We start from the raw sequence: 12,916 nt of genomic DNA on the forward strand, positions 1-12,916 counted from the left end.
TCCAGAGTGCCCCACACCTCGCAAAGCAAGATGGCTGTAGTCTGGGACACACTGGAGGAGCTCTGGGAACCACCTCTAGGGTGGTGATGGACAGGGAAGTGGTTATTCCCCTTTCCTTTGTCCAGTTTTGCGCCAGGGCAGGGGGGAAGGGGTCCCTGAACTGGTGTAGACTGGCTTATGCAAGGAGGGCACCATCTGTGCCCTTCAAAGCATTTCCAGAAGCTGGGGGAGGCTACCCCTTCCCATCCTGTAACACCTATTTCCAAAGGGAGAGGGTGTAACACCCTGCTCTAAGAGGAAATGCTTTGTTCTGCCTTGTTGTGACTGAGCTGCCCAGACCCAGGTGGGCAGAACCCTGTCTGTGAGGTGGCAGCAGCTGTAGCTGCAGTGCAAGCCTCAGAGAGCTGGTTTGGCAGTACTGGGGGTCTATGGTGGAGCCCCTAGGATGCATGGAATTGGCTCCCTAATACCAGATGTGGAATGGGGGGACAATTCCATGATCTTAGACGTGTTACATGGCCATATTCGGAGTTACCATTGTGAAGCTACATATAGGTATTGACCTATATGTAGTGCACGCGTGTAATGGTGTCCCCGCACTCACAAAGTCCGGGGAAATGGTCCTGAACTATGTGGGGACACCTTTGCTAGTGCCCTCCCACTTAGTAACTTTGCACCTAACCTTCAGCAAGTGAAGGTTAGACATATAGGTGACTTATAAGTTACTTAAGGGCAGTGAAAATGTCTGTGAAATAACGTGTGCGTTATTTCACGCAGGCTGCAATGGCAGGCTATTGCAAGGGGTTTTCTGTGCTCCCTATGGGTGGCAAAAGAAATGTTGCAGCCCATATGGATCTCTTGGAACCCCAACGCCCTGGACACATAGGTACCATATACTAGGGACTTATAAGGGGGGTCCAGTGTGCTAATTGAAATTGGCAAATTAAGTCACTAGCCTACAGTGACAAATTTAAAAGCAGGGAGAGCATAAGCACTGAGGTTCTGGTTAGCAGAGCCTCAGTGATACAGATAAGCACTACTGACAACACACACATTAGGCCACAAGCTATGAGCACTGGGGTCCTGACAAGCAGGATCCCAGTGAGACAGGCAAAACACACTGACATATAGGCTTTTATCTATGAGCACTGGTGTCCTGGCTAGCAGAATCCCAGTGACACACTAAAAACACACTGATACACACTCACAAACAGGCCAAAAGTGGGGGTAACCATGCTAAAAAGAGGCTACTTCCTCACACTGGGTATGGGAGTTAGGGGGAGAGAGGGAAGAGAGGCTGCCTGAAGTTAGATTCTAGACCTCCCCAATGCTGCCAGACAGCGGCAATCCCTGCCTATAATCCCTCTTTCAGCTCCTCGTGCCCTGGGACCAGAGGGAGGGGGTGCTCTCAAAGGTTCCTTTCATTCACTAAGGCTGTGGGGGGGAGGGGGTGTCACGCACCTCCCTCCTCATTGGTCGGCCTGACATTACTGCAAGAAAGCTCACAGTCTACATCACCTGACGCGGACTTCACGAGGGAGATACATCAGGGGAGCGCTGTGTGGGAGCACAGAACGGGACTTCAGGAGTGAGGTACACCAGGGGAGCGCTGAGTGGGAGCACAGAACGGGACTTCAGGAGTGAGGTACACCAGGGGAGCGCTGAGTGAGAGCACAGAACGGGACTTCAGGAGTGAGGTACACCAGGGGAGCGCTGAGTGGGAGCACAGAACGGGACTTCAGGAGTGAGGTACACCAGGGGAGCGCTGAGTGAGAGCACAGACCGCGACTTCAGGAGTGAGACATTAGGGGAGCGCTGAGTGGGAGCACAGAACGGGGCTTCAGAAGTGAGGTACACATGGGAGCGTTGTGTGGGAGCTGCAACATCGCTGGAAGTGGCGCCACAATTCAGGAATGAGGTACATTGGCAGAGCAGCGTGTTGGTTCGAGTCACAGGATCACCAGTGGTACCTCTTTCTGGGTTAGCAAGAAGTGCCTTGCCAGAGCTGTGGGGTTGGGTGTGTCCCAATAAGGCAATAGCAGGGGGCACTATAGGTCCGAAATCAGGTGAATTGGCAGAGCTGTGTGCGTAGTCCAGGTACTAGAATGACGAGACATGCTGCAGATCACGGGTGAGGTACTCTGTTAGCTTTTCGAGCGGGTACCTGTTCTGAAACACCAGGGGTGCTACAGGGTAGGATGGAGATTCAGATGAGTTTCCGAATAATACATTAATCAGGGGTGCTATCAGTGCTTAATTTGTGCTTGTTGTTTCCGGTGCTGAGCACCGGCACTTATGTTTGAGGGCCGGGGCTCATTCTTCTGCCTCAAGCATTTGCTTCGAGCAAAAGACACGTAGGGGAAATACGGAGGAAGAGAAAAACGAAAAAGCGTCACAAAGGGAGAAAGTAGAAAGCTACAAGAGTGAGCTGAGGGGGCAGGGAGTGGCTGTAAATGGATTGAAGAGGCCAGGGATGGCTTCAGGATTACGCCGCCTCAGGATTCCGTGTTCACACATTTAACTGCAGCAGCCGCGTGTTAAAGAGGGGGGCTTTGGGCACCTGCACCTTTGTCTTTGCAAATTAAGCACTGGGTGCTATAGGTCAGGAACGGGCAGTGTTAGCTGAACTGTGTGCGAGTGTCAGTTCAGTGATAGCAGAGTGCTGCAGGGCTGGATCGGGGGTCCCCTTGCAGAGCGGCCTGTCGGTCCCAGGGGCCGAATAGGAGAGGTGCTGGTCAGGATTGAGGGGCGTTGGCGGAGCTCTGTGTGGCTCCCAGTGCTGGAGTAGGAGGAAATGCGTTTGGTCAGGATTGAGGTACATTGGCAGAGCTGTGAGTGGACCCAGTAAGAAGGCACCAGGAGCTGTCTCAATGACTCCCCTTCTTTCCTGCAGCTCCAGAATGCGGTGCCTCTTGGCTTGTGTGTTGCTTGCCCTCGTCTGGTGGGCCCCGGCCTCTGGCGCCCCCTGCCCTCGCTTCTGCATCTGTGACAACATCAAGACCTACGTCACTTGCATGAACAAGAACTTGACTCAAGTGCCCGTCACCATTCCTCAGGTGAGTGACGGTAGGCGAGTGCCCCTCAGGTGGTGATAGTAGACTAATGAACCTCAGGTGAGTGACCGTCAAGTTAGACAGGGTGAGTGCTCCTCATATCATTGCCTCGAGGACGTGAATGCCGTGGATTGTCCGTCAAGTAAGAGAAATTAGACAAGTGCCTCTCAGGTGAATGAAAGTAGGCGAGTGCCCCTCCCGTGAATAACTGCAGTTAAGTGTTTCCCCGATGAATGACAATGGCAGTGCCCCTCAACTGAATGGCAGTGGGTGACCTTCCCTGCAGATGTACGACACTGGGAAAGTACCCATCAGGTGAATGACTGAACGTGAATGATTATGATAAACGGTGACTACTGGCAAATGTCCCTGAGGTAAGTGGCTTGTTGGGTATGCCTCGGGTGATTACTGTGGGTGAGAAGGTCTCAGAGAAGTGACTGTGCCGAGTGCCCTCCTGGTGAGTGGCCGTGAAACAGTGTCCTTCAGGTGTGTGGAGTTCTCAGGCGAGTTGATACAGGTGGGGAACAACAGCTGAGTGTCTTCAGGAGTGACAGGATGAAAATGCTCCTCAAGTGAGTGGATAGATGACTGACCCTCAGTTGAGTGTAAATCAGGTGAGTGAGATTAGTCACAACCTTTGCTTTTCTGCCCCTCCCTGGCGGCTCTACCCGTACTTGAACTTATCAATGAACTGGAACCCCAGCCTGAAAGAATATTGCCCACCTAGGAACCATGCTGTAAAATTATTCTTGTTTTTCGTTGCAGTTTGTACTCATAATCCCAAGAACCCAAGACTGCACCATATCAAAAGTAAAATAATACTAATTGTAAATACTCACACATTCAATAGTGGTACAACAGTTCAAGATTCAAATCTCTGAACAGTAAACACACTTGACCAAGGTAGCTGTAGGAAAACCACTTTTTCAACATGGTCACATTGGAGCTTTCGCCTTTTGCTGGACTCTATATTTTTTGCTAGTGTTAGAACTCTGTGCACTTTACTCCTGCTAATCAGTAGCAAAGTGCTTGTTCTCCTCTTTAAACATGGTCAAATTTACATATTCCCAATTGGCATATTTAATTTACCTGTAAGCCTCTAGTATATGGTACAAAGTGTACCGAGAGCCAGGATGTTAAATGCCATTAGTAGACTGCAGCACCTATTGCACCATTCACTAAAGTGGCAGTGCAGACAAGGCCTCATGCCTACCATTGTAGTCTGACTGCTGCAGGTTTAAGCCAGCAGTCTGATCAGTCAAGGACCTTTTTTGACAGGAGAAAAAAATGTACTTTTAAATATGAAGTCATGCCGATATAGGTATTATAGCCCACAAGCCTGGGTGCCTGGTATATAAAAGATGGACATGAAGAAATGTAACGTTAACATGCAATGACTAACCCCCAAAAAGCTATTTTCACTGTAGGAAGGCTGGCAGGCCCATAGAGAAACACCGGAAAGCAATAATAAATACTAATAATGTATCTTAGAAATGGACTCTGCTAGAAAAATAATTATACACGTTTTTTTAAATAGGTTTTAAAATCTAATTCAATGGCAAAGTTAGACTTATTAATAAATATTACTGGAAAAGTAGCTTTTAGAATGTTACATTTTCTGTTCCTGAAGGCTAATTAGTGTTGGCTGTCCAGCTTCTCCCAGCCAGTGATTAGACTTGAATAGCTGTGAAAAAAGAGATAAATGCCTCTGAGAGCAAACAATAGGTTAAACTGAACGGTCAGAGAGGTCTCCGCTGAGTTCAGCAAAATAGGCAGGGTGTGGGCTGTGGGCCTCCCTTTGACAGTACAGTGACAAGTCCTACTTGATAGGTATGTTGAGCCACATGTAACACTTTGCATCCTGTTTTCTCACCTTCAAGTGTGCCCAAGACAATTCTTGGGTATCCACTATCTAGATGATGGAGGATCCTGCCTTTGTTCTACCAGACTTCTGTCTCTTATTGTGGGTACAGTGCCAGCTTCAGATGGGATTTTAGCATTAAATGTAGGACACTAACATAACCATAGTACACCCCCGACACCCCACCCACCCAGTCCTCAGAGGCAAAGCTGAGTGTGCCCAAAGACTTTTGCCATCTTAAAAATGCCCTGACGTATGACAATTTGGGCCTGTTTACAGTTAGGAAAACCGAAGCTAATGAAAAAGTGGGTACAGTTAGGCCAAGGACATTTTACCCCATTGGTTAGGGTGTGCCTAGGAGTCATCCCACCACCCCAGCTGGTTTCAGTCATAAATGTGGCACAACCACACTCCCATTCCCAGGATAAAGAAGTGGACTCCAAGGTTCAGTTGGCTGAGCTCCTATGTGGGTACAGGGAGATAACAAGCTGCAAGAAGCCCTTTCCTGTTCTGGAAGTACTCAGCTGACCAGTGGCAACTGGATTAGATCCTGCTGTTGACCTCTGCCTGACACCCTGGGATCAGTTTTCAGGTCCAGAGGCCAGGTAGGAAGTAGTTATTTTGCAAAGGACCATAATCGCATTTAGTGATTAATAATTTGGATGCATTGCTTTTGTCAGAAAGTGCAGAAGCTTGGTTTCAAATTATGGAGGACTGTCAACTTACTCAAGTAGGGAACATAAGATCTGAAAATCATAGAAGTGTAAATTCTCTCAGTAGAGGCTTAGTTTTAAATATGATAATCTTTTAACTTTGGATGGTTGGGGTTGATTCACCAGAGGCAGCTGCAAATGTAAATGGGACAAAATTATGGTAGTTTGAATTCAAGTCCACCTGATGGTTCAAGTCTGAAGAGGCAGAATCTGTGTTTGTACATTGACCCATAGATAGATATTGTTTCTGACTTTGAGCTGTGAAGTGGCTGTTTTTGAGGCAAGCTCGAGGTGGCTACAGTGCAGATGTATCAGTGTTAAAATGTTTGCCTCTTGTACAGCATGTGGACAGCTAGAACATCAGGTAGTAAGGAAATTGACATCACCCTAATAGGTCAACCAAGAAACAGCAAAGCATATACCTGGGAGTAACTAGACACTACTTTAGTAGGTTTACTTGGGTCAACCCAAGAGCAGCTCAAGCAAAGTTCTAAGAACATTCCAAGACACCACATTGGGTGGCCAGAGAGGTCAACCAAGAGCTGCCAAGGGGCATCTCTAGAAATGTTGAATAGAAATCACAGTAGTTGGCCTTTAAGTCACCTGAGGAGCCACTAAGGGTCAGCCTGAGGAATTTTAAATGCGTACCAGATTAGCAGGTCTCAGGGTTTCGGAAGAGTTGGAGGCAAGTCTCCTCTAAGGACTCAATTCTGGCACATATGTAAGAAAGTATCAGATGTAGAGACCAGGCAGTGTTTAGAACTGCAAAAGAGAATAGAAATAGCCCAAAATCACAAGAATAACAACATCTGCAACACACCTGTAGCAGGTCTTGCTGGTTTGGCTATTACCTCTGGAAAGCCCCTCACCATTTGCTTAGAGGACCAACACAGCAGCCAGAGTCACAGATGCCAAGCAGATCAGTGCAGGTGTTTCTCTCTGGTAGGGATGTCAAGTTGCTCAGCCATTGAGAGAAGGCCCGTAATAAATAGCCAGACAACATTGATAGAGCAAGGTGCAACTCAAGGGGTTTTGAGAAAGCCACAGTACGAGGTCTATACGCCATAAAAGGGTGAGAAGCGAAACTCTTCTCTGAAGGCATGGTTCGGGCACCAGCGAAAGGAAGCTATTAGATTAAAAGGTAGAGGGTGAAATGATCGGGGCGCTGGTCCAATACCCTTTCCAGGCCAAAACAGAGAAATCACTGAAGGTGTTCAGCCATAACCTGTCTGCCCTTCACCTGGGCGCCAGGGTGTCCCTTTCTACACATAAACAATCTACATTGGCCATTTGGCACTTCTATGTGTGCTGCAGAATGCAGCACACATAGAAGTACCAAATCATCATTTTTGAATGATTGTTTAAACAATCATTAATGGCCTTTTGCTATTTCTATTTGTGTTGCAGAATGCAGCACATATGGAAAAAGGAATAAGGAAGAGGAATAAAAGTATTCCTCCTTGTTGTGCCTTGCTAACACCACCCTTAGGGTGGTGTTAGTTTTTGACGCTGACACAGAATTCAGACTTGTTGTGTATCTGGGGCAGCGTCAAAAGCAATGGGTGTTGTGGTGGAACGCCCACAGCAACACCCACTGCATGCCCCTCTGCTGCAGAAACCAGAGGGGCCTATATATACAAGGTGGCGTTAAGTCACAAAAAGTGGCTTAGCGCCGCCTTGTAAATGTGGTGCACTGCACAGCGTCACCAGAGTGTCACAAAAAGTGACGCTCCGGTGGTGCAAGGGCCTTGTAAATCTGGCCCAATGTTTTTCTTAAACAGAACTGGTTGCTTTATAATAGCGTCAAAAATGATCCAGGCACTGCTGCACGTAACCTGAATTGAGTTGACAATTTAAAAAGCACTGCATTTGATAAAATATTTGTAGCGATTTCACTGAGCTGAAAACCTGCAACTTCGAGGAGTGACTGAGGTCACACAGCTACTGGCTAGAACAAAGATAGATATGTTGGTCTTGGCTAGTGTTGGTGGCTAGTAATAGGTCCTGGGAGGCCTAAGGTGTTCTCACCCATGGTAAAGTTGAACATGCAGATAAGCGGCTGGGAGTTCACGTTCTTGTGATCCTTCCAGTGCAGCTGAACTGTGCTGAGATGGCTCCTTTTGATGTGCCAGTGGAACAGTGGGTCCAAGCTGCCCCTGACAAAAGCAGCGTCTCCATGCCACAAGCCTTTAAGGGTAAGGCTTCCAGCTCATGTATCTAGTTCCTCTTAGTGCCCCAGGGTCTTCTGTCATTAACTGCCATTCCTGCGCTTAAATACCAACGGTCCCTTTCGACAATGTATTTGAATAATACTTGCTTTCTGCATAGCAGCCAACATTAACTATATTCGCCCAGGAAGCACAGGTGATTGTTTTCAAGCTTCCTCCAGGCCGCCAAGGTGATCAGCCCAGTTGTGTCCTTTTGCCCGAGGACTCCCTTAGTGGGCCAGAGTCCTCTTGGCTTCCACACAGTTCTTAAAAAATGGAATAAGCCCATCTAGGGGGAAAACTACACATTATTCTGGTCTTTCAGACCGCAAACATATAATGTTCACAAACAGACTTCCACTCATCGCACTCTACCAGTACCAAGTTCATCAAGTTAAAGAACAGCTTTCCTAGATCACATGGCTAAGGGATAGAATAAAAATTGGTATGTTTGGATTGATAGACAACAAATCATCATAATTTTTCTCTCCACAGATCACACAGAAGCTGGATCTCCGGGGCAATGATATGAAGCTGATCCCAGGAGGAGCATTTCTCCCTATCCCCTATCTCATCCACCTAAACCTCCAGAAGTGTGGCATTGAGACACTCGAGGAAGGAGCCTTCCGTGGGTTAGGGCGCCTCGTCCACCTCAACCTGGGCTCAAACAGAATCACCTTCATCCTGCAGGAGACATTCGATGGGTTGTCCTCCCTTCGACAGTTGGTGCTGGAGAAGAACCGTTTGGAGGAAATTCGCCCAGGTGCCTTCAGCCAGCTTGGCTTCCTAAACCTCCTGGACCTGGGGGAGAACTTCCTGGTCTACTTGCCAGACATGGTCTTCCAGGGCTTGCAGCAAATTAAGTGGATTCGGCTCTCACATAACATGCTCAACATCGTGGCAGACCACTCATTTGCTGGCATGCCCACCCTGCGCCGGCTGAGCTTGGACCACAATGAGCTTCAGTACCTGCCCACTGAAGCCCTCGCCAAGCTACCAGGCGTGACACGTCTCGATATGGGGGGTAATCCCATGACATTCATAGGGGAGGATGCCCTGCAGATGCGGGCGCTCAAGCAACTTTTCCTTAATGGTATGTCACTGCAGGACGTGTCCTTCATGGGCTTCCAGGGGTCCCCTCAACTGTCCCTGTTGGACATGAAGGATAACCAGCTACGGGGCCTACAGCCACTTGCAGGGGTACAGCAGCTACGTAAAATTGACCTGACTGGGAATCCTGTGTTGTGTGACTGTAACATGCGTGCTTTCAAGGAGTGGGCTGAGAGGGCCCGGATTCGTGCTGAGGTGATCTGTGCTGGACCTGCCCCATTTCGAGGGGAGCACCTTGATGCTATGAGGAGCGTGGACATGAGGTGTGACCGCCGAGTTCCAGAGGAGGCAGTGGAACCAGTCACTATAAAGCCTACTGCACAGAGTGGCACCCCTTGCCCATCATCATGCCACTGCAAGCCCGACCTGAAGCACGCTAGCTGTGAGAACCAGGCCCTATCCAAGATCCCAAGAGGGTTTCCAACAGACACAGGACTGCTAGACCTGCGCCGCAATGAGTTTAGGTCTGTGCCCACCGGTGCTTTCCCTAACCTGGAGAATGTGGTGTCCCTGCACCTGCAAAGCTGTGGCATAGAGGAACTACAGCCAGGTGCTTTACGTGGTCTCAAGGGCTTGGTCTACCTCTACCTGTCCAACAATAGTCTTTTCTCTCTAAGCGCTGCTGCACTGGAAGGGGCTACGCATCTCACCTATCTTTATCTGGAAAACAATCGGTTTACAAGTGTGCCTACAGGGGCCTTTGTGTCTCTGCCTGGTCTGCTCTCCCTCCACTTGCAGTATAACACCATTCGCCAACTGTCTGACAACAACATGAAGGGGGCTCAGGCTCTGCGATGGCTGTATCTGAGTGGCAACAACATTGCATCTGTGGCACCCACAGCCCTGGCTTCTGCACGCCTTCTCGAGAGGTTACAGTTGGAACAGAACCTGCTGACTGAGGTGCCCACTAGTGCTCTGCGGGGTCTCTCTGGCCTACAAGAACTGCGTCTCTCAAAGAACCCCATCAGACAAATTGAGAGCAATGCATTCCAGCCAGTTAGTGGATCCCTTCAACATCTGTACCTGGACCATCTTGGCTTGGAGAAGGTAAGATACAATGTCCTAGAATTACCATTAACCCAGAGAAGAGTGTTGGCATGGTAGATACGCCCACAGCCATGCTGTCACCATGACCCTGCATAAGAACGCACTGCCACATTGCATGTGGCCAAGGCATGCTGTATTGAAAAGTATTGCCATGGACCTGCTTCCCGTACCTTGCCTTGACCTGCCAGAGGCAGTAAATCAGGCATTAACGAAGCAAAATGACTCGCTAAGAATACAGTCATGAGCACTATCTCTAACACTTTGTGACATTCGGAATCATATTCAGGACAAAGTGACAGGTTCATCATACTAAGCAAATTATAGGTGTTTTTTGTATGGCTTAATGTTCGGCATTTACATTGCCTTTTGGTACTTCATACACACTTCCGCCTGCTTTAGTACATCTTCCCAGGTGAGGTTCAAACTGGGTTAATTCCTGAGCACTTCCGTCTGCTTTAGTACATCTTCCCAGGTGGGGTTCACTCAAACTGGATTATTTCCTGAGCCATGTTTCATGTGGCTGAGTGGTTTGGATGGTGTATGTTATCGCTAAAGATGGGTGTCTTCTGTAGAAGGCTGTGGGATCTTTGATATTCAAACATAGCCTGTGTGGATGTCCAGGGTGTAGTACAGTTAGTTGCCTTTATAGGGTGGCTCGCAGTTGGAGCTTGGGTCTGCAGTCCCTCATGATAAGATGTGTAAGCCCCTTCATCCTTGAGGCTAGATGGATTATGATAGAATTCTTTCAGGCAACAGGGCTGTCCTCCTCAATTAATCTGCGGATTGAGCAGGCATTCATTGCTGTTTTAGACCAGACAGTCGGGATCTTGATGTTCGGATTAAGGGTTCCAAAAGTCAGCTATTATGAGGTCCTACAGCCCAAGTGCCAGCTGTCTACAAGGCTTTGTTCTGCGATCTATAGACCAGTGGTTCTCAACCTTTTGACTCCTGAGGACCCCCACTGAATCACTACTGGAAGCAGGGGACCCCCAAGCAATTTGTACGACTTAAATTTCAAACATTAAAACAGTAATTCGCAAAAAGTACACAAATAAGTACACGCCAAACAAATACTAAAATTATTAAAGATATAATTATTTTATATTGAAAAAATGCGTAAAAATTCAAACATTTTAATGGGAAGGTTGGTGCTGCATTTCGGCAGCGAACTTTTCAGTGTTTGCTTTTATTTAGGAAAGCTGAATCCTCAGGTCAGATGCTACGTTTCCCAAACGATTTTTGTTTTTATTTTGTAGGTACATAAGACCTGAGAAAGCTTTTTCCTATAATATGTGGTAGGGAAAGGAAGTAAAACGATAAGGATCTCTCATCTCTCCATAGCCTCGCTGTCACTTGTAATTCATTTCTTTTATAGCATCTCTCATACCAGTATAGGGTGGTGGAGCACTTTACAGATGACTACTAGGTGTAGGATTCAGAACATAACACAGTGGCTAGTGTTTACTTTAATAATAATGTATTTCTACGCAAGCAAACCTTTTTTTTTTAGCAGCATAAGCATAATTTTCTAATTTAATCCATGCAGTTCTTTAGATTATGATTGCAACTCACGAACTGCACAGTAACGAGAGTCTCTGTGTCAAAAGCAGTAACCCACTGTGTATGCACATAAAATACTTTTCTTTGCATGATACACGTTCTTTGCAGCAGGCATATTAAGCTAATGTGTTACCTTAGATGAGTCAAAATTGCCACTAGACAAAACTCCTATCTCTCTCCAGCAGGTACATTAATCATCAGAGTAATCTTGACGCTTTTGTTTTTGCCGGAAAGCTGCTGGATGTTGTAGGAGGCTGGCCTGGTTTGTAGTGGGTACTTACACCTTATACCAGGTCCAGTTATTCCTTATTAATGAAATGTGGTAGTGTTCTAGCAGCTTAGGCTGAACTAGGAGACACGCAAAGCTCCTGCATTACCATTATAGTTACACAGTACTTATACACAAGTAAAGACAATACTCAGTGTTACCAAAAATAAAGGCAGTTTATTTGGATGACAAGGCCAAAGATATCTCAGAGGTAATACTCCTGCTGGAGGTAAGTATTATAAACAATATATACACTAGACACCAAAATAAGGTAAGTAATTAGACATAGGATGGTGCAAACAATAGGAAATGCTATAGAATGCAATAGGAGAAAGTAGGTATAGGGGCAACACAAAATATATATATTAAGAACGTAGAATACAAATCACAAATTCCCCCTTAGACAAGTGTAGTTTGTAGAGAATCGCTGGGAGAGTAATAAAACCATAAACGTGAGTAAAATACCCCACCCCAGAGCCCAGGAAAGTAGGAGTAAAGTACTGCAAGTTTCCTTAGGACACACTACAAGTCGTGATTAGAGTTATAGCAAGAACCAAGCAAGACTACTAACAACAAATGGTGGATTTCTGGACCTGAAGACCTGCAAAGAGAGGAGACCAAGTCCAGAAGTCGGAAAAGGTTCCAGGAAGGACAGGAGCCCCTGCCAACCTAGAAGAGGGTGCAAAAGAAGACTGCAAAAATGCACCAAGGGAAGATGGCAGCGGGTTCCTGCGTGATGCATTGAATGTCCCACGTGGAGATGCTGGATGCAAGCGAGTTTTGGCACTGGATTCGTCCAATAAACCTTGGTTCAAGCAGTGTTGCAGATTGCGTCAAAGTGCCGCTGCCTGGACCCATGAGGAGCCTGGGGGCCTTAACTCGGACTGAGGAGGCTCCCAACACTGGAGAGAACCCACAGATACCCAGGCAGACCCACGGAAGTCCCAGGACAGAGAGACAAAGAAGGTGCAAATTGCGGTTGTTGCAGCACTACAAAAGAAGGTCCCACGCCGCCAAGGAACAACTCAGTGACTTGAGCGTCGCAGGGTAGGCAACATACAAGTAGAATCTGAAGAGAAACCCACGGGAGAGACCCT

At 47.3% G+C, this 12,916-nt stretch overlaps 1 protein-coding gene across 3 annotated transcripts in view; it reads left to right on the plus strand.

The window, feature by feature from the left end:
- Positions 1-1,481: 1,481 nt before the first annotated feature.
- Positions 1,482-12,916, plus strand: part of CHADL (chondroadherin like) — a 41,720-nt gene continuing 30,285 nt past the window's right edge. The window contains exons 1-3 of one of the 3 annotated variants that reach the window (XM_069231127.1): positions 1,482-1,593; positions 2,894-3,056; positions 8,330-9,991. In XM_069231127.1, the coding sequence (XP_069087228.1) occupies positions 2,901-3,056; positions 8,330-9,991 (1,818 nt within the window). In that variant the 5' untranslated portion in view covers positions 1,482-1,593; positions 2,894-2,900. The other 2 variants (XM_069231126.1, XM_069231128.1) reach the window with 2 other exon arrangements.

The sequence above is a fragment of the Pleurodeles waltl genome, chromosome 4_2 (genome assembly GCF_031143425.1).
Source record: "Pleurodeles waltl isolate 20211129_DDA chromosome 4_2, aPleWal1.hap1.20221129, whole genome shotgun sequence".
NCBI classification, from domain to species: Eukaryota; Metazoa; Chordata; class Amphibia; order Caudata; family Salamandridae; genus Pleurodeles; species Pleurodeles waltl.